Source organism: Serinus canaria, chromosome 13 (genome assembly GCF_022539315.1).
Source record: "Serinus canaria isolate serCan28SL12 chromosome 13, serCan2020, whole genome shotgun sequence".
NCBI classification, from domain to species: Eukaryota; Metazoa; Chordata; class Aves; order Passeriformes; family Fringillidae; genus Serinus; species Serinus canaria.
The window spans coordinates 17,743,514-17,768,543 of record NC_066327.1 but is presented as its reverse complement, the minus strand read 5'-3'; the positions used below and the strand labels follow the sequence as shown (position 1 = coordinate 17,768,543).

The 25,030-nt window shown below is 54.3% G+C and overlaps 1 protein-coding gene across 1 annotated transcript; it reads left to right on the top strand.

The window, feature by feature from the left end:
* The first annotated feature begins 3,297 nt into the window (after nucleotides 1–3,297).
* Nucleotides 3,298–7,313, top strand: GRXCR2 (glutaredoxin and cysteine rich domain containing 2). Its single transcript, XM_050979746.1, has 3 exons — nucleotides 3,298–3,845; nucleotides 5,814–6,029; nucleotides 7,035–7,313. The coding sequence occupies exons 1-3, from the start codon at nucleotides 3,519–3,521 to the stop codon at nucleotides 7,212–7,214; spliced, it is 723 nt and encodes a 240-aa protein (XP_050835703.1). The 5' UTR covers nucleotides 3,298–3,518; the 3' UTR covers nucleotides 7,215–7,313.
* The last annotated feature ends 17,717 nt before the right edge of the window (nucleotides 7,314–25,030 follow it).

The following is a 25,030-nucleotide window of genomic DNA, read 5'->3' as shown; positions in this document are numbered from 1 at the left end:
CAGGATCTGTGCCTGCCCCTGTATTTCACGGCAGGAACCACCCACCTGGCCAGCACTTCAAGGCCCTCTGTGCGAGTCCCTGGCAGAAGATGGTGATGGCCAGGAATACCTTGGCGTGGGTCAGGTTGCTTCCACTGGAGACAGACTTTAGTGCCTCCTGCTCTGAACATCAGAGCTTACACCTGAGCCATTCCTGCAGTGTTTCCCATGATTTGGAAACTGTGGTGTTAGGGCAGTGAGTGCCAGGGCTGCTTGTGCAGGTGCCACCCACTGCAGCTCCTGTGTGCTGCTCTTTTGTGCCTGTTTTCTGCTAATGGTCCAACAAATCCAGTGCATCTCTGCAGGAGCTGGAACACTGACCAGGCTGATTTGGTGGGGGGGGGGTGCATTGGGTACCTCTGAGGTCCCTCCCACCCTGGGCATCCCAAACCAAACCCTGAACATGGCACAGGTGGCCCTGAGCACTGTATGACCTGTCAGGGGCAGCTCATATTTTAAAACTTCAACACCCTTTTAAAATTGTTCATTTAAAAATGTGTTGTTTAATGTCAGGTAAAAGATTACAGATGTTCTGAGCTGCTGGCAGATATCAGCTGGAGACAGCTGGAAGCAGGCCTTTGTCTTGGCTCATGTGGACAGGTTTGTGAAAAAGAGTGTCAGCTGAGACTGTCTCAGTGCAGCTGAATGGGAAACTCCTGAGCAGTAGTTAGCAGAATACTTGTAGTTTTTGAGGTTCACCTCTAGCTGCAGATGCCAGTATGTCCTGGCACAAGGAATGACGAAATCCGGGGGTAGGCTGCAAAGCCAGAGGGAGTGGAGGCTGTGCTGGCTGTCTGTGAATGCCCTCCCGTGCTCTTTGTGTCACATGGGGTGTTGAGACACAGCCTTGGTGTCCGGGCACCTGGCTCTGGGCTGCTGTGTGCTCGTGGTGATGTGAGCAGGGCTCTGCTGCAGCTGAGAGCCCGGTGCTCACCCCCATCCTGCTCTCTGTGCAGGGGAAGGAGGGCAGCAGGGCTTGCTCTAAGGAAGCACAGCATCACAAAGCGTTTTCCAGCAAAGCTTGCAGGTGGAAACACGCCTTCAAAGTCCAGCTGCCTGTGGCTCCTCTTTGGGCCGCGCTTTGTAGAGCCCCAGCCTTGCTGCAGTGCTCCAGAGCAGCGCTGCGCTGCCCGGGGCGAGGGCTGGCTCTTTGTTCTGCAGAGCCCCCGGCTGCCTCATCCTCCGCTGCGGGGGGAGCACGGGCCCCACGCTCGGAAGGCAGATGCCATTAAAATGCACTGGAACAGCGTCTGAAGTCAAATATAGTGCTGCGATCATCTAGGTCGTGCAACTTAATGATTGCACTGTTGAATGCTAAATTATTTTTGTTGCATTTTTAGTAAGGTTCGTGCGGGCTGTGGGAAACAAAGCCCCTCTGGGGCTCCTGCATCTCGCCCGTGCCAGCCCCGCACCCTGCGGGCTCCGGGGGTCGCGGGTGGCGCTGGGGATGGCCTCATCAAACACCAGCCAGAAAGTCCCCGTCTGGATATCTAATGTGGGAGCGCTGACCCGGCTCGGAGCAGCTCAGAAATGCGGAATGGCCGCTTGGGGAACTTCGCAAGAGCCCCCACGCACGGACACGAAGCAGCGAGTGGCTCTGGGAGCGAGGGGTGAGCAGCCGGCTGTGTCCGGCCCTGCGGTGACACGGGCTGGCCGTGCCCGGCCGAGCCCGGCAGAGCAGGGGCCGTGCCAGGGCACGGTGCGGATCCGAGCCGGGGCAGCGCCTGGGAGTAACTGTACTGCCAGCGGCGGCTTCGCTCGGCTCGCAGCGGTGCTCCTGCTCTGTTCTCTCACGGCTGCTTTGAACTGCCTTTCCTGCCTGATTGTTCCCTCAATCAAAAGAAAATGAGCTCCAATTGAGGCATCTCGCAGTGCGATTTGTGTCAGGTTAGGGCCGCTGGGGACCCTTTGAAGAGCAGCAGTTCTGAGGCTGGATTCAGGGGTTCGCAGGGGCAGGGCTGGATCCGCCTTCCCAAGGGATCAGCGAGAGCCGAGCGCGGCTCATGCAAATCCGAGTTTTCGTACCAAGTGAGGTTCTGCCGTGCGGGGTGGGAAGGAGCCTGGCAGCAGCTCTGCAGCGGGGCTGAGGCGATGCCAAGGGCGGCTCCGGGGCTGTGAGCGTTCCCAGGCGTGCCCAGACCTGCTCTCTTGGGGCAGGAAGCATTTTACCAGGTCCTTGAGATGAGGCTTCCCGCAGCCCAGGGGACCCTCGGAGCAGTGTCTGTCATGTCAGAAACTGCTCGTGGTGGCTGTTTGGTCGGTGGAAAGGCCGTGCAGTGGAATTATTAGCTGGCAGCTTCTAAAGAGTCATCCTGGGATTTCATTAACTAACTTTTAAAAGACTAATGAATTAACCTACTGAGAGCATTAAGCTTTAACAATGCTGGGTTTGAGCTGAAAAAAGTTAAATGAAGCCCTCTGCCTACATCCTGCCAGGGCAGAGCCCCCCTTGATGGGTAATATAGTAGATATGTACTAAAATCTTGGAACTCAAAAACAAAAAAGAGATTTTAACTCCTGCTGGGGACCTACGTGATTCGAGTAGGCGTTGGGAGAAGTTTAAAGCCCAGACAGCAGTTACCTGCAGCTGTGTTTTGTACCACACAATGCTCTTTATTTTACCCATCAAAAGGTCAGAGGAGCTCGAGATGGCCAGGCAGGGATGGGCACAGGAGCCAAAGCCTCTGTGACTGAGACCAGGCCAGTGAGGTGCCACTTTGGGTGGGATCTCTGAGGATGGGCTGTCCTGGGAGGTGTCTGGGTCTGGGGGTACCTGGAGATGGAGGTTTGGCAGTGCTGGGGAAAGGAGGTACCTCAGCTGGGCTGCATGAGCGACTGTCTCCTAGAAATGAAAACCAAACCAGAATGGTCCAAAAGGCCCTAAAAGACATCAAGAATTACAAATAGAGATGGAGCGCTAACTAGAGAATATCTTAATTAGATCTCACAACCTGTAGAGGAACACATTAGATGAAAATGAAACTGAGCTTTGTGCTCTCAGGGTTTCAGTGTGAGAATGGGAGAGGAATTATTCACATTTGCAACTTGTGAGGCTGGATTGCTTTTTCTCTGAGCTTGCCTTTTTAACTTTTTACCTTGTCAGAAAATTATGAAAAGCTACTGGGATGATGTATTTGGGGTAGTTCTTATCACAGCACGAGGCAGAAGCATTTCCACGGTTTCAGAAAATGGGTAGAGTTTCCCATTTAATCCTCTCCTTCCAGGTTAACTCCTTTCTTGCTGCGCTGTCCAGCCTGGCCCCCATTCACCAGCCTGCTTTGGACTTCACTCAGGTGATATTTTCTCTTTGTGAATTTCCATCAATATTTAATGCAGTGGTGTCAGTTTTGCTGTAAGATGAGAGGAACTACTAGAAACCTTGAATTATACATCATGTGTGTGGGGAGGCTGGAAGTGGTTTTTTTGGAGCCAGAGCTCTCGCAGCTGATCTGCAGGCCCTGCAGCTGGAAAGCCCAGAGATGGAGGAGCACGAGGGGCGGCCCCGCAAGGTGAGGTTCAAGATCTCCTCGGCCTGCAGCGGGCGGGTGCTGAAGCAGGTCTACGAGGACGGGCAGGAGATGGAGCCCCCGGCCAAGGAGCGCTCGCGGCGCTTCCTGCGCCACAGCTTCGAGCCCGAGGAGCCGCTCTGCGGGCCCGGGGAGCTGCCCGGGAGCGCCGACAGCTTCTGCTGGCCCACGGCGCTGACGGCCCGGAGGATCAGCGTGCTGCGGGAGGATCAGCACCGGGGCGGGCTCGGCAGCGCAGCCCTGCTCCGCGACTGCCGGCCCGGCGCCGGCCCCTGCGGGGTGAGTGCTGCCCCTGGGTGTCCCCTGCCACCTCTGCGGGGTGGGTGCTGCCCCTGGGTGTCCCCTGCCACCTCTGCGGGGTGGGTGCTGCCCCTGGGTGTCCCCTGCCACCTCTGCGGGGTGGGTGCTGCCCCTGGGTGTCCCCTGCCACCTCTGCGGGGTGAGTGCTGCCCACGGTGTCCCCTGCCACCTCTGCGGGGTGGGTGCTGCCCCTGGGTGTCCCCTGCCACCTCTGCGGGGTGGGTGCTGCCCCTGGGTGTCCCCTGCCACCTCTGCGGGGTGAGTGCTGCCCACGGTGTCCCCTGCCACGTCTGCGGGGTGGGTGCTGCCCTTGGGTGTCCCCTGCCACCTCTGCGGGGTGAGTGCTGCCCTTGGGTGTCCCCTGCCAGCCCCTGCAGGGTAAGTCCTGCCCATGCCCATGGCTGTCCCCTGCCAGCCCCGGCAGGGTAAATACTGCCCATGCCCATGGCTGTCCCCTGCCACCTCTGCAGGGTAAGTCCTGTCCATGCCTGTCCCCCTCTGGGCTCAGCTGTGGGCTAAATCCTGCTTGGAGCAATGTGGTGACAGGAGCCTCACACCACAGCCTCATCCACACAAAACTCTTCTGTCAGGCCAGGACTTGAAAAGGGTGCTTGTGAATCTCCAGCCACTGTTCCAGGAATTCTGTGTGCTGAATATGCCACACATGGCAGGATCCTCAGGGTCTGCAGGAGGGAACAATATCTGCCAGCTGTGCTCCAGCTGTGCTCTGGCTCCTCCTGGTCCTGGTGTGCATCTGCCCATTGGGTAGAGTAGAAGAGAACATTTCCATACATATTGATATCTGTATTTGGGAATCCTACTGCATCTTGATCAGTCAAATGTAAGGAGGATGTTAAGCTAATGAGATAGATTTAAAATATTCAAGTTGCGTGACTTTGGCTGGCAGGAAGCCAGTGCTGCCATCAGGGTGCCAGGTGTCTGTATCCCCTGGCAGCCAGAATTCCTCTTTGGCTACTTTGACAATCCCAGCCTAGTTTCACTGGCTATTTTCTTAACATATAATTAATGCCACGGGTAGAGAAGTGCTTCTTTAGTCCTTATAAAGAGGCAGTACATGCACAATATGTGTAAATATTCATGGCCTTGATTTGAACATGCTGAAATCTGTTAATTCCTGGTGCTCATCAAAGCTGTGCATGGGAAACCCAGATGGCTGATATTTGACCCACTGACACACTGGACATGCAGTTTGCCTGCAAACATCAGGCCACGATGAATCTCTCCTGCCCGAGGACAGTGCACTACTGTGATCTTATCCAGCCCGTTAATTTGTTTTGCATTCTTGGGTAATGTTCCTCTCCCTCCCCATGTTCCCAGCCACAGATACCTGGAGTGACCACACTGTCCAGTAGCAGCTTGTGCTGCATCAGCCTGCACTTGGTGCTTGCAGACACCGTGTCTGTCACACACACGGGGCTCTCACCTCCTGCAGGTGGGCAGGACTCGTGCTCACCTGCCTCCCCCTCGTGTTCCTCCCCACAGGGGAGCAGGTGCCCCACTGCCAGCAGAGCATCAGCCACCATAGCAGCTGGTGTGACTCAGGGCATTTTTTAGAGAACAAAACATTTTAGAGAACATCTCCTTTTGCATGGCTTCTTGGCACAGACACTTAGAATGTCTGTGAAATATGAAGAGTGTGTAAAACAATAGGCCCCAGTAACTCCATATGACACCAGGGAGGAGGGACCAGGTCAGCAAAGTGCTGTTCTCAGGGAAATGTTTGGCCAAGTTTGGCTTTAAAATTACTAAAAAAAAAATACAAATTTACTCAGTAGGGCTGTACCTCCACCTCCAATTTGCTGGATGTTCTGGGGGTGGTCAGGAGAGCTGGTCTGGTGGAGGGGACACTCTTCTGGAAGCTCAGGGACCATCAGTGTTTGCAGAATGAATTTATACTGGTGAGACACTGGCAACTTCCTTCTTCAGGCTTCCCCAGTTGTAGATTTTGGCAAGATCATCATCTACACCAATAACCTGAAAATCATCCGTGCACCGATGGACCAGAAGGAGCTCATGAGGAGAATCATCCAGACCGAGGGAATAAATGACTGGACGTTCATTTACCGGGAGAAGAAAGAGCGCCTTAGTGGTGGACACAAAAAAGATGTGGAGAATATGGTCACTTGCAACCAGCTTGTGCAGGTAAGAGAAAATGGAAAGTGCTTTTTCCCCATAACCCTGGTCCACCCAAGCCCCATCCATCTCTGTATCTGGCTCCCAGCTAAGCTTGGATAAAAAGCACCACTCTGTTTCCCTCAGGAGATCGCGACCAGCACTCTGAGATCCTGCTCTGGGGACAGCAGTGCTGGCTCCAGGTGCTCATGGGTCCCCCTGGTTTCTTCCCTGGAGATGGCTGGCATTTACAGAGCTTGGCTGGCCTCCATCCCTTGTCACCCCTCCCAGTGGGATAAGAGCAGGCCAGAGTTTCTCCAGCCTGACAAGGCTAAACACAGCTGCTCTGTGGCTGAGACTGCTTCAGGCTAAAATTTTAGTATCAGCTGAAATAAGGTTGTGCCTTACATTTGCTTTCTCATGGGGAGTCTTTGTTGGTCAGAATCCCAATTAGTCTGACCATGATTCGATCCCACAAAACCTAATGCTGTCATGTGGAGCTGATAGTTTCATGGAACTGAGCGTGGGTCACTGTGGTCCTTCTGTTGCCAGGAACTTCAAGGAGGGGTTTGGAAGAGGCTGCCTGGCACAGTGGGAGAGAGGCAGGCACAAAGGACAGCTCACAAGAAAGTGTGCGTGGTGGTGATGAGGGATTTGGGCAGAGAGGGTGACCAGCAATCCCTGAAGAAATGAAGTGTGGCTCAAACCTGAGGCTACGGAGTGGAGATGGTGTGATAAGAAATGGCAGGAGGATGGGTGGAGCCGTGCAGAGGAGAAAGATGAGTTTGGAGTGTTGTGTTATAAGCCCAGTCGCATTAACTGCTCATTTTCCAGCAGTAGCCACAAATTGTCCCCAAGCATTGTGAACCTTTTTGTCCAAGTCCTTGCTGTGGAGAACTGACTGTCACGGGCAGAGTGGTGTGTCAGGAGCAACTGTGATGGCAAAGGCTGGGAGAGAGAACTTCCCTCTCTCAAGAGTGTTCCTGACTTTGGTATCTCACCCCCACTGACAAGTTTTTTCTGTGTCTGCTGCAGGAGGGCGATGCTGAACTCGGCTGTTGGCAGTGCAAAGGCTCAGGCTGTGCTCCCTGCTCCCTGTGCCATGGAAGCAAGTTCTCGATGCTGGCAAACCGATTCCGGGAGTCCTACCGGGCGCTGCGGTGTCCGGCGTGCGACGAGAGCGGGCTGCAGCCGTGCCGGGTGTGCGCGGCCTGAGCCGCTGGCAGGGTGAACAGGCGGGGAGGGCGCTCTGTCCGTGGGGAAGGCATTCTGTCCATACCTCACCGTGGGTGTGAAGCTGCTCCTCTGTGCCAGGCAGAGCTGGGCTGGGCAGGGTGAGCGTGTCCCTGGGCCCGGCTGCGGGCAGGCGCACCCCGAGCCACTGCAGCGCTCGGAGCTAAAGCACCTGTGCAGGTGGGTGTCCCTGCAGCTGGGACAGGCCGGGACGCAGCCCATACTGGCACTGCCCCTCCCCTGGGCTGACCACGGGGAGCTCCGTGGGGAGCAGGAGAGCGGCAGCGCCTGCCAGGTGTGCGGGCGGCACCAGTGTGGGCAGTACCAGCACAGGTGTGCAGGCAATACTGGGACCAGTCTGGACCAGTGCAGGTGCACAGGGCTGCTGGTACCAGTGGAGTCCAGCTCAGGTCTGTGCCCAGTTTGTCCCAGCAGTGCCTCTCTGGGTTTATCTTGCCGGGCACCAACAATGGCACTGCCGTTGCAGGTCTCTCTCTGTGCCCTGCAGGGTCACAAGCATTTCCCGAGGTTTTGCTGATCTGACACCTGCTTCAGTGACACCGGGATCCCTTTGGGGTCTGATTTATGGGGGGAATTGAAAACCCTTCCCAAACCTTGGAGGTATGAAAAATGTATGTGAATTTATTATTCTAAATAGAAGTTATTAAGCTTTAGCCTCCCTACAAGGAAGGGCTGAATCAAAACTCCCCTGAATGCTGCTCAGCACTTCTCAGGACCAGGCTGAGGGTGAGCAGCACAGCTCTTGCTTAATGCTAATCCCATGTTGTAATCTGCAGCAGGTAAACTCCAATTAGTGAGATGAAGCAAGGATGGGGATCCTTTGCAGGCTGCCACTGGTGCACAGAGGCTGTGCTGTGGGAGACTGAGGCAAACAGGGCAAATGCTATTTTTTCTCTGAAGCATTAATTTATTACTTTTTATATTCAGGAGTGATGTCAGTGCAGCCTTAACTCCCGTATTGCCTCTGAGACCCTGATGAGTTAGAGGCTGCTCACATCTGCTTCACACTGAGGCTGCAAGCCCAGGCAGGGTCAGTTATGGCCAAGTTTCTCTTTTCCTGTGGTAGGTTACAGGGTTTCTCTGCAGTAATGAAATTATTCAAAATAATACTGTTCTAGCTCCTACAATTCCTTCCACATGTCTTTGATGAAATTGCGCTGTGGGTACTGAGGGTTTCTTTTTTTTGAAAGTGCAACAAGAGATACTTGATGGGCCTCATTCATCATATCAGTATCTGAAATGTCAAAAAAAGTGTCCTTGGGGTATCACTGAGGGCAGGTGAGACTTCCCAAATCAGAAATTGCTGTCAGGCAGATCCCTTCCCTCAAACACGACCGGTCTGATCTCAGTTTGTTGGGCTTGCTGGAGAGTTCGCTGGTGAAAAATAAGAAAAAAGTAACCAGGCAAAACTGCCTGGCAGTGTTTACAATAAAACTAGACACAAATATGCACTTATAAAATCAATATTTATTGTTCTTTGGTAATTATGATGTTTCCCAACCACTGTCATTCCTCCTGGCTGTGTCAGCTGTTCCCATCATGTGGACATGTCACAGGGGCGATCCTGCAGTCAGGAGCTGAGCTCTGCTCCTGCTCAGTCCAATCCCACAGGTTCCAGGGTCCTGGGGACCAAGCAGAGCAGGGATTTGCTTCCCCAGCCTCCCATGTACTTTCATTTGTGGTAATATGCTGGCTTGATTTACCCAATAAATGCTCTTATGTCACCTGGCAGAAGTTTGAACTTTCCTGCAGCATCCTGGTGAGCTGACTGCCGAGGCAATGGGCTACTTGTCCCATGCTGCTGCTGTTATTTCTGCTGCATTCAGAGCCCCCATCCCTCCCTCTCTCCCCTCTGGACTGGTGGCACAGGGTGGAGGGCACAAGCTGAACCCCAGCACTGCCCTGCTCCAGCCGGCTCCTGCCACCAGCTCAGAGCACAGACCAGCACAGATCTGGCTCTGGCCATGGCCCAGCCCTGATGGGCAGAGCTGGGGCAGTGCCCAGGGCTCCCAGCGATGGGCAGTGCCCACCCTGACCTGCCTGGGCAGCCTGGCTCCTTCTGCTGCCATCCAGCAGCTGGACAGTAAGTTCTGCTGGGTGACCTTTTATCAAAAATTGTCAGATCTTTGCAAACTGGATTACTTTATGGGTCAGGGTAGGAGTGGAGGATGACGTGTTGCACTTCTGCTGAAAAATAACAAGTTTTTCCTGTTTGCTGAAAGCCTGCAAAGATGGCATGGGACTTGCTGAACTCACCAGGCTTCTGCATGTGATCTCAGCGGGGTCAGCTGAAGTGTCTCTGATGAGAATGGTGGAGGAAATACAGGAATCTCTAAAAACGCAGGTTTGCTTTAACTGAGCACCTATTTTTTTTTCTGGTGTTTAATGGCTCAATAATAGAAGCAGACCCCTGGAGTGGTGGTGTACCAAAACCCACACTGTCCTCTATGTGATATTCTTTTATAAAGGAAAAACCTAAACATCCCTGCAGCTACCAGGACTTGGAACAGTAAATACAGGCAAAGATGCTTAGTCTGGAGTCTATTTCTCATGTTTTTTGTTAATTTTCTACAGCAGTTCTTGTTTTGCCTTTGAACAGGAACACATGAAAAGGCATTTAAGGGTTTGTCTACAGAAAAAACAAACTCAAGAGCAAAAAAGCAACCATTTTTTCTCTTGCCCTGCTGCAGAACTCCAGAGCTGTCTCTGGCAGCTCGGGCAGCCTCATTCACTGACTGTTGTTGGCTGCCACACCATGGCCAAGCGATGGATGTGCTCTGCAAGGCGTGGGCAAACTGGGAGCCAGCTGGGAAAGAGGAGTCAGGGCCGCCTCTTGCTGGCTGTCAGGAGGGGCGGCTGGAGCAGGGCAGCGAGGCTGGCAGCAGCACGGGGCAGAACTGGCAGGGTAAATGGCTCAGTAATCCCGTTTGAGGGTGCTGCAGAGTGTGGCGTGGCTCTAACCCAGAGCGCAGTGGCACTGGAGAGGTGATCCCAGAGCTACTCATAACTGCCTTGGGTGAAGCCGACTCGAGGGCTCCTGCCCTGGTTCTCTCTGGTGTGACTCTGCAGGTGCAGCCTTGGAATGTTGCTGGGCTGCAAATCAGGGTGGGAAGGTGTGACCAGACAAGCTCCCAGAGACACCAGAGCCAAAGCTGCCGGGGTTCTTCGAGGCCATGCTAGTGCCAAGACACCTCCTGGCCCCCAGAAATGCCACGTGTGGCCCCAGCTGGGGGATTTTGTGTAGCAGCTGCACCTTGTGTCCATGGGCACGGAGCACAGAGGTCCCTTGGACATTGGAAAGCACCACTGTGGGGTTTGGGGTTTTTGGGGGGCCTTTGATTGATTGCAGGGGTCGTTTTAAAGTGAGTCCATGACCGGGGAACAAAACATTTTGTTCAAGTGTGATGAATTGATCTGTATTTGAAATACGTATCTCCATATGTGAAAGGGTTTTGTATTTATCAGTCTTTATCATGGTGACTAATCTGTGCAGTGGGTTTTTAATTTACATTTATTCACAGCCACCACCCTTCCAAAGCAGAAAACAAGTGGAGGAATTTGGAAAGCTTTAGCTGAATTTGCAATATTGCTGCCTTATTTCCCTACAGTTAAAAAAGAAAGAATTGGAATATTTATGAATTTAAACATTATTACTTTTGCAAGTCTTTGAGGCTGTTGTTTTGATTTATGTGGGCTACATTTGATCTACATGTAAACCCAGCCCTTCATTGCTTTGAAATCTTTTGATTTTATATGAACTGCTCTGTGTGAGCTGCAGTGATGTCTCTGGTGCAGAACTCTGTGCAGCCCTGTGATTCCCCTGCAACAACTTCTGAGAAACGCCGTGGTACCTGCTGGAAGGGATGGCACACCTTCCAGCCAGCACAGGTATGTGGGGTCTGAACTCCCTGGGTCCGGAACAATGGCCAATGCGACCCATTCTGCTCGGTGCTGTTAGTGGAAAACTGTCCGTGCATCTGCTGGATGGTGGGCGAGAGCACAGCAATTCCTGGTGTGGTTTCATCTGCTGGGTTTTTGAAAGTGGGGAACAGCTGGTTCTGGTTGGAGCAATGCGAGGGACGGCTGTGGAACCACTGGGACCCCCAGGCTGGGGTACTGAGGGTTTCTGGAAACACTCAGAGCCAACAGTGGGGTGGGGAAAATAATTTGGACCTATGGGTGGGTTACAGGCAAAGTCAGTTTTGTGGTTGCTTTAGGTCCATCTGTGTGATGGAGGAGAAAATTCCTTGGAATAAGCAAATCTTTCTGGAAAGAAATTTATTACAGGAGCTCGTTAACGATTTTAGGAGAAGTGCGCATGCTTTGTGGGGATACCGGTCCCTGTTTCCCAGGTTTTGGCATTCTGAGGGATGGTGTGTGGGGCTGGGCACTGCTGAGGGCTGGGGGTCCCTGAGCCTGGGGTCTCTCTCCCCAGGTTTCCCTCCCGGTCTGCCTCGGTCTCTCTCTCCCCGGGGGTCTCTCCCGGTCTGCCTCGGTCTCTCTCTCCCCGGGGGTCTCTCCCGGTCTGCCTCAGTCTCTCTCTCCCCGGGGGTCTCTCCCGGTCTGCCTCGGTCTCTCTCTCCCCGGGGGTCTCTCCCGGTCTGCCTCGGTCTCTCTCTCCCCGGGGGTCTCTCCCGGTCTGCCTCGGTCTCTCTCTCCCCGGGGGTCTCTCCCGGTCTGCCTCGGTCTCTCTCTCCCCGGGGGTCTCTCCCGGTCTGCCTCGGTCTCTCTCTCCCCGGGGGTCTCTCCCGGTCCCTCTCCCGGGTCCCCCCGCGGGCGCTGCGCGATGGCCACACGGTGGCGCCACTGCCCGGGAGGTGCCGGGAGACCGAGGGGACAGAGGGACACGGGGAGATCGGGGACAGAGGGACAGCGGTGTGCGGAGGGCTGGGGGCCGGGCGGGGGTGAGCGGGGCTCGGAGGTCCGGCTGCTGCAGCTCCCGTGCCCGGCCAGCCCCGCGGGGCGAGCGGCACCCGCCGCGGACGGGGCTGTGCTGCCTCCGGAGCTCCGGGGGGACCAGGGGGACAGTCCGTCCCGCCCCGGGGAACGGGACCTTGCAGGTGGCTGTGTCGGGCCGGACACTCGGGTTCTGGGGCTCTTCGCCTCTCCCAGTCATTATTACAGCTGCTTGCAGACTTGTAATGCCATTTCTTTCACAGTGTGGGAAATTGAGTCTACTTCTGTTTTAAATACTGGGTAATAGAACCTGCTATTTAGTGAAAGATTTATGTAAATGGCTCTTTGTTTCACACGATTGGGCCTCGGAGAGTGCAAGTTACATCCATAATGTAATTATGCCACTAATGCCATTTCAGAGCAGCATGCACTGGAGAAGCCTCCAATTTTGGTATAGAACAGGCCTTGAAAACCTTGTGCTTTTTAATTCAACTTGTATTCTGCATCAGGAAAAGCCAGAAGAGCTAGGTTACTGAACAGTTATTTTCTGGAGTTGTCAACATTTTTAGCTTAGAACACGAGATTCCTTTTGCATCAGAATTTTGTTATATCAGAGTTTTGGAGCGCCTGTGATTGCATATCATAATTGTACTCTGTAACTGTGTTAGCCTTAAAATGCAATTTCCCTAAAGCTTTGTGTTTTCTTTCATTCCAGGCTGATGGCAGTATTTCTTCAGCCTGGCACTCGTATTAGTATGGGAGTCGCAGTAACGTTCTGGTATTATCTGGGATCACTAAATTATCTTGTGCTTTACAGTGCAGTTTGTCATCCAGCTGAATGCTGATTGCCTTTTGCAACGGGGAGTCAGGTCCCTTCTCTGTCCCATTCCTAGCCAGAGTTTTGTACCCTCCCAAGCAGAGTGTTCTTCCTCAGAAGTCCCGTTGTGTGCATGCTTTTCTTGCACAGGATGGTGCCCTCCAGCAGCCTACACCAGGTCTGGGATGCATTAACAGTTGTGGCACCACGTGGCAACAAGTGCCTAGGACCTGGGGGGAAACAACCCACCCACCTTCTTCCTCCTACAGGAACTGCAATCAAATGCTCATTTTGGATGAAACAGCAACTCTCAGGCATTCTATTTTTAGTCCCCAATGCTTTAATCCCCAGAGTTTTAGCCCCTAAATTCTTTGCCATGCAGTTGGAGATGATTTTGGTTTGGTGGTGGTTTCTGGTGCCAGGTTTGTGCTGTTTGTGGCTGAGCTGTTGGTGGGGTGCTGAGAGCCCCACGGCAGCACTGCCCTCTCTGCAGGTCAGGGAGCTGCTCCTCCTTTCCTGAGAGCTCCTCTGCTCATGGAGATGCTCCCTGCTATCCATGTGATGTGCTTGTTCAGCTCAGAACCCAAACCCCATGAAGTTTGGTTTCCCAGAGCCCACCAAACGCAGCTGTTCAAGAAGGTGCTCCCTGATCCCAGAGAATTCTTTCCCCTGGGCTGCCTGCCAGCTGGCTGCTCCTCTGGGAGCGTTCTGTTCTTGATCTGGGTCATTAAATATTAAAAGGCAAAGTGATTCTAAAAGCCAGCCGTTTTTTAGAAGTACTAAATAACTGTAATTTGTTTCCTAATAGATAGTTTTGTCCTTGTCACTGGGTCCAACTCACCAGAGAAAGTGTGTGATGAGAGAGGACTGCTCTGTAAATCCCAAGCACAGCGTTTGCCTGCCTGGAGACCGGGCTGGGAGCAGCAGCTGTGTGGGGCAGCACAGAACCAAAGCTCAGTCTGGCTGCTGGCCTGGCCACTTGGTTCCCTGAGCTTTTCTCCCCCAAGACACTGCCCACCCAGCTCTGCCAGGAGCGGAGCTCTCTGGGGGTCCCTCCAGACCCTGCCTGGGCTGAGGGAGGGGTCCTGTCCCCACACAGCCTGGCACTGTCACTGCTGCAGTGCCAGGGGCACCACGGGGCTGGCAGTGCCACCTTTGTCTCCTTGCTGTGTGAGGGGTCCTGTCCCCACAGGGCTGGCAGTGCCACCTTTGTCTCCTTGCTGTGTGAGGAGTCCTGTCCCCATGGGGCTGGCAGCACTGGGTAATGCTTAAAAAAAAAGAAAGAAATCTTCCCCAAGTGCTCTGTAATTTGCCAGCATTTTTGCTTCTACATTTGCTGAGCTGTAAAGTCTTCCAATTCTTTGTTTTTATTTAAAAAATGGTAATATATGCTGCTGTGACTCTTCCCTTCTGATTCTCTTCTCTCATCAGGTTTGCATTTGGGGATTACTTACTGGAGACTTGCAATGTGCCAGAATGTAATTCCTGAAATTGTAAGAGAGGTAATTTAGTCAAGTTGTAAAACCTTCATGCTTTGCTGTGGTTTGTCTTGTTCCAAAGGATCCCATTTCCTCAGATGGCTTTTTTAAAGAATTAGAGAAGCTGCTGTGAAGAAGTCAGGGCCCTTCCCCTGCTGCCTGCTCAGGGGTGGGGGAGCTGCCTTGCAGGTAACTGTCTGAAATTGGCTCCTCTGATCCCTCCTGGCTCAGTGCAGGGTGGGCAGCACCAGGGTGAGGGGGCCTGCGGGGTCTGGGAAGGTGCCTGGGGGCTGAGCAGCTCCCAAGCCTTGGGGGGTTTGCGTGGCCCTTGGGATGGCTGAGGAAGCTGAGTGCTCTCGTTTGGGATAATCTGACTGATGTGCCCTCCAGAACCCTCAGTCCTGCCTCTGAGGCCACTAATGCTGCCCAAACACTGAGAACTGATTCTACCCTGTCTTTTTTGTTTGTTTGTTAGTTTTGTTCTGTTTAAAGCTATAATTCTTCCATTCCCCAGATCAGGCTGCTAACCTGACCCTAACCCGGCACCTCCTTGGAAAAAGAATCTTGACTTAGGAGAAAAGAAATGCAGCTCTGCAAACTCCCTGTCTGGCATGGAGACAGGATGTGTCCTCTGCAGGTGAGGACTCTGTGAGACTGGGGGAGCTGGGAGGGAGCTGGGAGCCCCAGCCTGGGCAGTGCTGGGCACTGGGCACCCCCCGAGCCTGCTCAGGGCTGCTGCTGCAGGCCCACACCCTCAGAATTGGCTTTTTGTTGCTTTTTGAGTGCTTGGAGTGAGAGGGTTTAATTAAGATTTCTTGGGCCCTTGAATGCATTGGCAGAACAGCTGCAGGTGATCTGGAGCTCTCTCCTGGCTTGTTCACACACGAGGTTGGGCTCTTTGGCCAGAGCACAAATAATTGCTGGAAATTAATTTTCTGTGCATCTCTGCAGCCGGAGCAGGCTGCCTGCTGCTCTGCACAGCAGGTGAGGCAGAGCCTCTGCTGTGCTCTCCTGTCCACCAGCAGATGCTTGGACAGAAGTTAAAAAATCATCAGCTCCCTGCTGCTTGCCAGCCCTTGGCACGGAGCGTGCTCCTCCCCAAGCCATTTCCTCTCCTTTCCTCTGTGGTGTCTGCTGTGCCCCAGAGGTGTGAGCTGCCACGGGCTGGGCCTGGAGATCATGCCTGGTGCACAGGGGACATAGAAATGTCTGCATGCACATTTATGGCAGGATCAGAGAGGAATTTCTAATTCCTGCAGCTTTGAAATGAGCAGGTATGTGATACATGTGACTGTCCTTAAAAAAAAAGATTTATTTCCAGCTGATGTCAACCCCATTAATTCCTACTTTGTTCTGGTGTCTCTTGTAATTCGTCGTTGCTTTGCCTGGTGCTGCTCCCTGGGAAGTGTGGCAGGGCTGTCCTGCAAGGTCCACGTGACTCCAGAAAGCTCTGGGGGTATTTCAGAGAAAACCCAGTAACTTCAGAAAAATTAAATCCCCTGTGGCTCAGGCATTTCTGGAAGCTCACATTGGGATGCTGGACACACTCCTCTGGCTTTTTAAACTGCTTTGTTTCAAAAGTTTGTTGGGCCCCTCTGTCCTCCCTGGGCTCCCAGAGCTGCAGTGCAGCTGGGCCTGTTGTGTGGAGGTGTTAAATCCTGCAGCTGCTCGCTGAGCCCTGTGTCCAAGGTGTTCCAGTGGGGCAGGGCCCTGTCCCCGCTGTGCTGTCACTGTCCTGTCACCTGCACAGGGACGGGCTGGGGACACAGGCTGCTGGGTGTGGCTGCAGGGCCCAGCTGCCCCCAGAGGTGTCCTGGGCACTGGGGCTGCTCACCTGCCCTGCCCAGGTGGTTCAAGGATGGCCAGGTGTGCTCGGCACAGCACTGGAGCTAACTGGATGCAGGACAAACAGGGGTGAGATTTCAGCCTGGAGCAATGCACAGTGACACTCACGTGTGGATGGATGGATGGAGGGAGGGATGGATGGATGGAGGGATGGATGGAGGGATGGATGGAGGGATGGATGGATGGATGGATGGATGGATGGATGGATGGATGGATGTGGCACCAGCAGCACATGGCTGTGCAATGGCACTGGAGAGAAACAAGGAGCCACAACTGCATGGGGTGTGCCCAGCTACCTGGGGCTGTGTGCAGGGCTGTGCCCGGGGCTCTGCTCTCACCTGGGGCTGTGCCCGCCCCTGTGGCCGTGCCCAGCAGCTGCAGCCCCGGTGCCTGCGGGCCAGTGCCCACGGAGCCCCGGTGCCCGCGGGAGCCCCGAGCAGCCCCGGTGCCCACGGAGCCCCGAGCAGCCCCGGTGCCCGCGGGAGCCCCGAGCAGCCCCGGTGCCCGTGGGAGCCCCGAGCAGCCCCGGTGCCCGCGGGAGCCCCGAGCAGCCCCGGTGCCCACGGAGCCCCGAGCAGCCCCGGTGCCCGCGGGAGCCCCGAGCAGCCCCGGTGCCCGCGGGAGCCCCGAGCAGCCCCGGTGCCCACGGAGCCCCGAGCCGCAGCTCCCTCGGTCAGGGCTGTGCTCCCTCCCTTGCAGACCAATGCACGGACAGAATCCACCTGCTGATCCTGTCCCTGCAGGGACCTTTGGCATTGGGTAGAGCCTCATCCGTGGCTGTGGGGGAGTTTGCCAGTTAAGGCTGACAGTCACATCCTTTATTATTTTCAGCCAGAGAGCTGCAAATCAGGGAGGGGAGGCTGTGACCTGCCTGGTGTCCCTGATGCAACTGGGGCAATTGGAGTGACACTTGCTTGGTCCCAAACAGTCAATTTAACCACAGCACAGCTCTTCCTCTTAGTGGCAGGCGTTATTTTGTCCTAAGTAAACTTGTATGTGGTGCTGCCAATTGCTCCATATTCTAGCAAAGAGTTCTGCTTCCAAGCAGGGCATATAAATGTCTGGAAATACCTAATAGCCAGTAGACATTGCCATAAATAAATGATAAGCCATGGAAAAGGCATGATGAGGCATATCTGTACCTCTGGAGGCCAGGAAGCCCCGGTGCTGCTGTCTTGGCTGAGCTCCTGCCCCTGTCCCCGTGTCCCCCAGGGCTGCTGGGGGGATGCAGCCTGGCAGGGCTCTGGGGCTCCTGGCTGAAACACCCAACAGCCTGTGTCCTGTCAGCTGCTCCCCTCTGCCTGCAGCTGGCTGAGCTTGGGTGAGGGACAATTTCTGGAGTAATGCACCTGTGTTTGCCCTAAACACGTGTGCGGAGTTAGGGACACGCTCACCTGGGCAGGGCCATGGTGCAGGGAGGGATCTGGGAAGAGCTCTCAGGGCCAAACTGAAGGGGCAGTGGCCAAACTCTGCTGTGACTGCCTGGATTTGTGCTGAGGTTCTGTCCTGGCAAATTCCTGTGGGTCTGGACAGGTGACAGCTGTCTTTCTGCAGTGGGGAATCGTGTGCAGCCTGAATTTTTGGTGTCATTTGATGTCCCTCAGTGCTTTGGTTTGACTGCTCTCCCCCTCCTCCCTGGGAGCCTTCCTTCACTTTCCATTGTGCATGCCTCCTGCACCTCCCTGGTTTCCCCTGGCCCTGGGAGCTGCAGTCCCACAGCATGGAGGGTGCAGCGTGAGAAGGGGAGAGGTGGCTCAGGAGCAGGACTTGTGAGCTGGAGCTGGGAATTAAAGTGCTCTCCCACACAAAAGCTCCCTCTTTTGAAGAGCTTTGCATTGGATGTAACTTTTAATTTGGTTTTGAAAACTGGACAGGCTTTGGAAACTCTCCCTGACACTATCTGAACAAAGATATCGCTAGACTTTTTATACAAAAGACACTTTAATTAAACTCCCATCATGAAAACAATTAGACCAAATTTGCAGTACTTAACTAGTCAATAATTTAGTAGTTGGAGCTCATTAATAGACTTCTCCCTGTGCCTGTGCTGTGCTGCTGTGGCCCTGCCAGCTGCCTGCCTGGGGATCAATCTGGGGTCAATATCTTCCCTGAGCCTCCCTCCTCTGTCCCCTGCCACGGTGGCACTGAGGACCGGATAAATAAATAAACAAACAAGCTCCTGGCAGAGCAGCTGGCTGCAGAGGTGGGTGTGCTGTGCTGCTGTCCCTCGGGGTCAGGGAGCTGCTCCTCTCCTGAGCCCCCTGAGCTGCCTGTCCCCTCTCTCTCAGCCTGTCCCCTCTCACCGTGTCCCCTCTGGGGACAGTCCCTCAGGACCTTGGACAGCGCTGGCTCTATAAGGGCCACCACAGCCCCTCCTTGCACTGATTTTCCTCTGTCACCTTGTGTTTGCCTGGGGGCTGTCACACAAAATATGTGAAGAGATGAATCCCCTACTCAGGGACTGAACTCCAACTTTGTGACTCGGACCTTACCCAGTCTTTACTAAGCAGGCAGAAAAAGGAAAGGGTGTTCTGCTCTGCCCCTGTTTCTTAGGACAAGCTTCTCACAGACAGGCAGCTGTGTGCTGGAAACTCATACAGTCACTTTTGGAAACAAGGTGTGATGAAGGTAAGTAATTTATTACTTGAATTTCTTCCCTGAATTAGATTCTATTTTTTTTTCCAAATCACCAGATTATCTGCACTCAAAATTAAATTGATGTTTTGAGTCCTGATTCTTTACATCTTTTAATTGATGAAAAGAATGTTTGACCCTTTCTTTTGTCTACAGAGAATAGGCAGAACAGAAATGGATTTACTTTTATTATGGTAATCGTTTTGTTTCAAATACATTTTAGAACAGGGCATGTATAACTGTATAAGTTTCTGTAATTCATTCTCATTCCTGATTTCCCCCAGGCATTGAGGCAGTTCTTCTTCCTAATGCCTCGTTGTACCAGCTAATACTGCAATAACAATTTGTGCTTCTATAGCACCTTCACACTGGAATAGTCACAAGTGGGCCCTGGCAGTTCAGATCATGCCACTTGTCTTCCTCCAGCCCTGGAGGGTTTTTGCAGCTGCAGGTGTTCACAGCAGCCCCAGCCACGTCCCCTCAGCTGCCCTGGCACTTCAGGAGCTGTGTCTCAGTCAGGATTAGGAACCAGGATAAAAGCTTTCCAGCAGAGCACCCGAGGGATCCGGCCCTCCAAGGCACTCCAAGGCATTCCATGGCATTCCATGGCACTCCAAGCCAGCATTCCATGGCATTCCAAGGCACTCCAAGCCAGCATTCCATGGCATTCCAAGGCACTCCAAGCCAGCATTCCAAGGCCTTTCCCTCCAGGGAGCCTGTCCCGCTGACAGAGCCGAGCCAGGGGCTGGCTGGAGCAGGAGGAGGCTGCTGGCAGAGCCCAGCCCTGGTCCCTCCTTCTCTCCTGGATCCTGCCAGCCCTGCATCCTGCTGGAGAGCTCGGGAGATGAGGGAGTTGGGGCTCAGCAGAGCGAGGGACAGGGATGGAGCAGGGATGAGCTGCATGATGAGCAGGAGAAAGTACTGCATGAATATTAAATTTTGGGCATGGCTATGATAAAGCTCATGTATTTACACAGTCCAGATTAAATATCTGTATTTTATAGAAACAGAGGGAAAAGTTCTGCTTCGTAAAACTCTTCAAGGGCACCAAAGGCGCTGATTTATTTAATCATTATTTTTGTAACTGAGACATGAGCCTATTCTGTGGGTAGGGTGGGGGTTTTTTAATGCCAAGGGACTGCCAGTGTCATTTCACAACTCCTCAGATTTGTCACATTTCTCTTACTTTATTCCAACTCTGAATAAAAATATATGAGAAAAAGTTGTCCTGCCCCACTTGGGGGTTTTTGGGTATAAGTCATAGAGCATTTGGGTGGAAATTACAGCATTTCTATTTACTTTTTATTGCTCGTTCAGAAAAGGTGCTAATGAATGATGTGCACCCACGTTATTGCCCAAAACTTTCTTTGTGAATAATTTGTGTGTCTGAGCAGAAGTGCCAGTAAATGCCAGCTACCACCAGAGCCCAGTCTGGATCTGCTGGTGAGAGCATCACTGCCTCCTGAGGGCAAGGGGGGCTCTGGGATCTGCAGGCTTTGGGCAGTTCCCAGCCCAGGAGGGGTAGAGGTGAGCCAGGGCTGGGTGTGGAAGTTTTTAAAACTTGATTACAGCGTGGCTAAATTAACTTGTCCATGTCCAGGGCAGGAGCTCCCTGCCAGGGTGGGGCAGGCCAGGTGAGAAGGTGTGAGAGCAGCTCTGAGCCAGGCTAAGGCCACACAATAAAGAATGTTTTTGTAGGAGGCAGCTCCTGCTCTGTTGGTACATTATGTATCCCCTGTAAGGGCTCCCACTTTTCTACCATTCTCACTTGCTTTCCTTTTCAAGCTCTTTTTGCTTGACTTGAACACATGGAGGTGGCAACTGACTGCGGGATGTGGTGTTGGAGCTCAGACAATGAATACTGAACTGAGCACAGCCCGACACTTCCCTTCACCCTTCTAGCTTTGGTTGGTGACTGATGCTTGTGAATTGGGACTCTGAATACTGAGCAGTAAATATTTACAAAATGTAATGGCCAAGACTAAATACATTCATTAGCATATTTATTCTTATTGAGTTGCTTCTTTGTGTGCCTGAGGAAATTATCAAATTGCTTCTATTTGAACTGCTATGTATAATTTTGGGACTGGCATTTTTAGTCTCACATCACTCTGGATTTTGGAATTAGGGTGAGAAAGCGTCTGTACCCGCCCCAGCCCCAAAGTAAGTTTATGAGCAATAAAAGCTGAGTAAATCCATGCTGTTCTCCAGAGCCCCAGTTCCTGTCTGCCTGGTGCCAGGAGCAGGAGATGGGCAGGTGCCCCACATGGTGCCCACGGTGGTGCCAGGACCTGTCTGAGGCCGAGCCTGGCTGGTCCCAGAGTTCTGCTGTTCCCAGCAAAGCCCTGCTGGAAGTTTGCCCTCCACAGCCCTGCTGCTCATTCCCACCCTGGCAGCAGCTGACAGCTCCGAGTGCAGCAATTAATTCAGTTCAGGGTAGCTGTGCCGTGATCTAAACCCATCATTTAAACTCCTTGTTCCCAGCTTTCAGCTCTGTGTGATTTTTTGCTGCGTTTATTTGTTGTTTTGTAAATTGTTTCCTGTCTGTCTCACTAATGGGACAAACATTCCAGGAGGAGGGGTGGCATTTGGGCCATTACCTGCTTTAATATTTATCAGCTGCTGGATTTGAAGAGGTGCCAGTTCCCTTTGGAGCCAGGAGCCCCCGGCCCTGGGAGCCCAGGGTGTGTGGCTGCTGGCAGGGGGATGGCAGGGTCCAGCCCTGGGAGCCTGGGACGTGTGGCTGCTGGCCGGGGCAGAGGCACCAGGCAGCCCTGGGGCCAGACCCTGCTCTCATTTGCTGTGACCATCAGCAGAGGCACAGCCTGGGCCCCTTTGGCACCTCAGCCCTGTGCAGTTGAGGCTGGGGCTGTCAAAGTGCCAGGGTTTTATACGAGTTTCCCATTGACACCACGGGAGAGACCTTGCAACCCAAGTGCTCTGCCTTGATTGATTCCTCCTCATTACAGCCCTGAATTATTTGCAGAGGGAAATGACAAGGCTTTATTTTCTCATGGTGCTTTATCTTCCTACAAAATGCATCCAGTGAAGCTGCTAATGGAAAAGCTTTTAACCCGGGGCGAGGGCGCTGCGTGTCCGTGCGGGTGGGGTGGGATGTGCTGCCGAGGGATGCTCTGGGCTGCACAGCCTGCTGCCACCTTCAGAGCTGTCCCCAGGCACTGCTGCCACCTTCAGAGCTGTCCTCAGGCACTGGCAGAGGGGCCAGGCAGCCCAAAGTGCCTGGCACAGCAGTGAGGATGAGCTGTTTGCTTCAGAAGCTGAAGAGAACAGAAAGGACAAGCTGGTTTCCCTGCTGCAGAGGGAAGGCAGGGATGCCTCACGGCGTGTCCTGGTTTCGCCAGTGGGCTCCAGACAGCCCAGTCAGCCTGGGATGGTGCTGGCTGTGCTCCGTGGCAAAACAAAAAACACATTCCTGGGGGCATGGGAGGAATTATCAGGCAAACCTTCCCTTCCCAGCCAGGCAGAGCACAGAGGAGCTGGGATGGGGCACTGCCACTACATCCTGAGCCAGCCATGCTTCTCCTCTTGTTACATCTTGTTGGGTTTTACTTTTTAAGCCTGCAGCATTTTCTAATGATGAAAAAGCAGGCTGGCTGGGCATGTGGGGAGAGAGATGCAGCACTGAGGAAAAAGATAAAGAGCTTCTGCAAATATTTATGTACAGAAAATCGAAGGCATGGTAATGAACCTCATTTCCAGGGGACTTGGATGTGTTTGTGTGGCTGGAGCAGGTGCAGGAAGGACCAGCTGCTCCCCTCAGACTGAGCTGGTTTAGGGGACACCCAGTGACATGTCTGGAGCTGAGGGGAGAAGGGTTTGTGCTGTTTCCTCCCGGCTCCCAGGGAGTGCTTGGGGCTAGGCAGGTGTTTGCCCTCGGGCTGGTGCTCTCAGGTGCCTCCGTAGCGGCCATCAGCACCTCCCAGTGCCTGCCCACCCCCAATTTAATCCTCTGCAGAGGGGCTGGGGAAGGAGCAGGGTGCACCTCTCTGTTACAGCCCGGCCCCGGCAGGAGGGAGCAGGGCTCAGGTTGGGGCTCTGCCACCCCTGGGGGCTCTGGGCAGCCCCCCAGCATCAGGTAGGAGCCTCTGCTCTGGGACAGCCTGGGGAGGGCTGGGCAGCTTCCCTGCCATGGCCAGGGGGTGGGGTGCAGGGCTGGGGGGGCTGTGTCCCACCCTGTCCTGGAGGAGGGATGGGGTGGGGATCAGGGGGTCTCCAGGTGGCCTTGCAGCCCTGTGGGGCTGGGGTGGGGGCAGCCCCAGGAGCAGGGAGGGCTCCCTAAAGCCAGGGGCCTGTGGCTGGATTTCATGTTTTAAATGACCCTGAGCCCATTTTCACCCACAGTGTAAATTTGTTCCCTCCAGTGTTCCTACTAAAAGGTGCAAATATCTGGGAAATTCCATATTGTGCAGTGACCTACTTTACAGCTTTTTTTTTTTTGAGCACTGGGAAAACTGCCAAAAAGTCAAGTCTTAATTTTCCTGAGGCTGGGCCCTCTCTGCTGCCTGTGTGCAGGAGCAGCAGTGGGGGTGAGTGTGCAGCCTGAGCCTGGTGTCCCTGGGGAGCCAGGAGTGCAGCAGCCCTGGCTGCCTGGAGCCTGCCCAGCTCTTCCAGCAGCTCCTGGCAATAAACCCCAAACCTCTCGTGCTGCTCCTCAGAGCTTGTGTTTGCCCCTGTGCCAGTGGCGCTGTGGCTGGGCTGGCTCTGTCCTGTGCCAGTCCCTCCATCCTGAGCTGCCATCCCCTCCAGGCTGGGTTCCCTCTGCTCACTGCAGGGTTTTCACCACTTGGAAGCAGAAACAGGCTGGGCTCATCAGTCCCATTAATTTCTCCAGGGTGCATGTGGTTATTTAGAAGGAAGGGAAAGAATTCAGCTGCACGCGGCAAGGAGTCAGAGTTGTTTTCCGTAGCCATCCTTGAGTCCTGCTGGAGACATAAACCAGGAGTGGGGAGAGGCTGAGGGGCTGCAGCTCCAATTAGAGGCCATCTGCTCGAGTTCATGGGCTGCAGGTGATTTGTACAGAACACTCTCAGGGCTGTGGATGCCTCAGCTGGCTGGGGAGGGAAGGAGGTCAGTGCTTACCTGAAATCTGCCTGTCATTGGCTGTGCTGCTCGCTGTTTCTGCAAGGCATCATTTAAAAACAATTCTTCTGAATTGCACCATCTGGAGGGAGGAGGAAAATCGATGGAGTATTTACATGAGGCTGGGCACTGTCCCCACCTCGGGGCCCTGCCGTTCTCAGGTGAGAGCTGGGCAGGAATCAGGGCTGAGGGAAGCAGGGCCCAGGCTGGGCTGTGCCAGCTGCTCTGCAGCTCGCTCTGAGCAGCACTCCCGGCTTCCTCCAGCTGCACCTCAGACTATCACTGACCCTGGCTCAGCTCCTCTGGGATCAGTGCTATCCTGACAGTGTTCAGTGCCTTTTTTCAGACAAATGAGGCTCAAGAACTTCCTCCCCAGTTAAAGGGATGGAGCACTCCTGGCCTCATGGCACAAGGGCACAGCCTGGTGGCAGGAGATGCTTGGCTGGGGCTGAGGCTGCTTTGGTGACAATGGAAGCCCTAATGCATCGTTTCCTCACTTGAGAGAGCTCTGCAGGTTCCCCGTGCAGCTCCGGGCCCGAGGGGGCTCTGCAGGTTCCCCGCGCAGCTCCGGGCCCGAGGGGGCTCTGCAGGTTCCCCGCGCAGCTCCGGGCCCGAGGGGGCTCTGCGGGTTCCCCGCGCAGCTCCGGGCCCGAAGGGGCTCTGCAGGTTCCCCGCGCAGCTCTGGGCCCGAGGGGGCTCTGCTGGGTGAAGCTCTGGGCCCGAGGGGGGCTCTGCAGGTTCCCCGTGCAGCTCTGGGCCTGATGGGGCTCTGCGGGTTCCCTGTGCAGCTCCAGGCCCGAGGGGGCTCTGCGGGTTCCCCGTGCAACTCCGGGCCCGAGGGGGCTCTGCGGGTTCCCCGTGCAACTCCGGGCCCGAGGGGGCTCTGCGGGTTCCCCGTGCAGCTCCGGGCCCGAGGGGGCTCTGCGGGTTCCCCGTGCAGCTCTGGGCCCGAGGGGGCTCTGCGGGTTCCCCGTGCAGCTCCGGGCCCGAGGGGGCTCGGCTGGCTG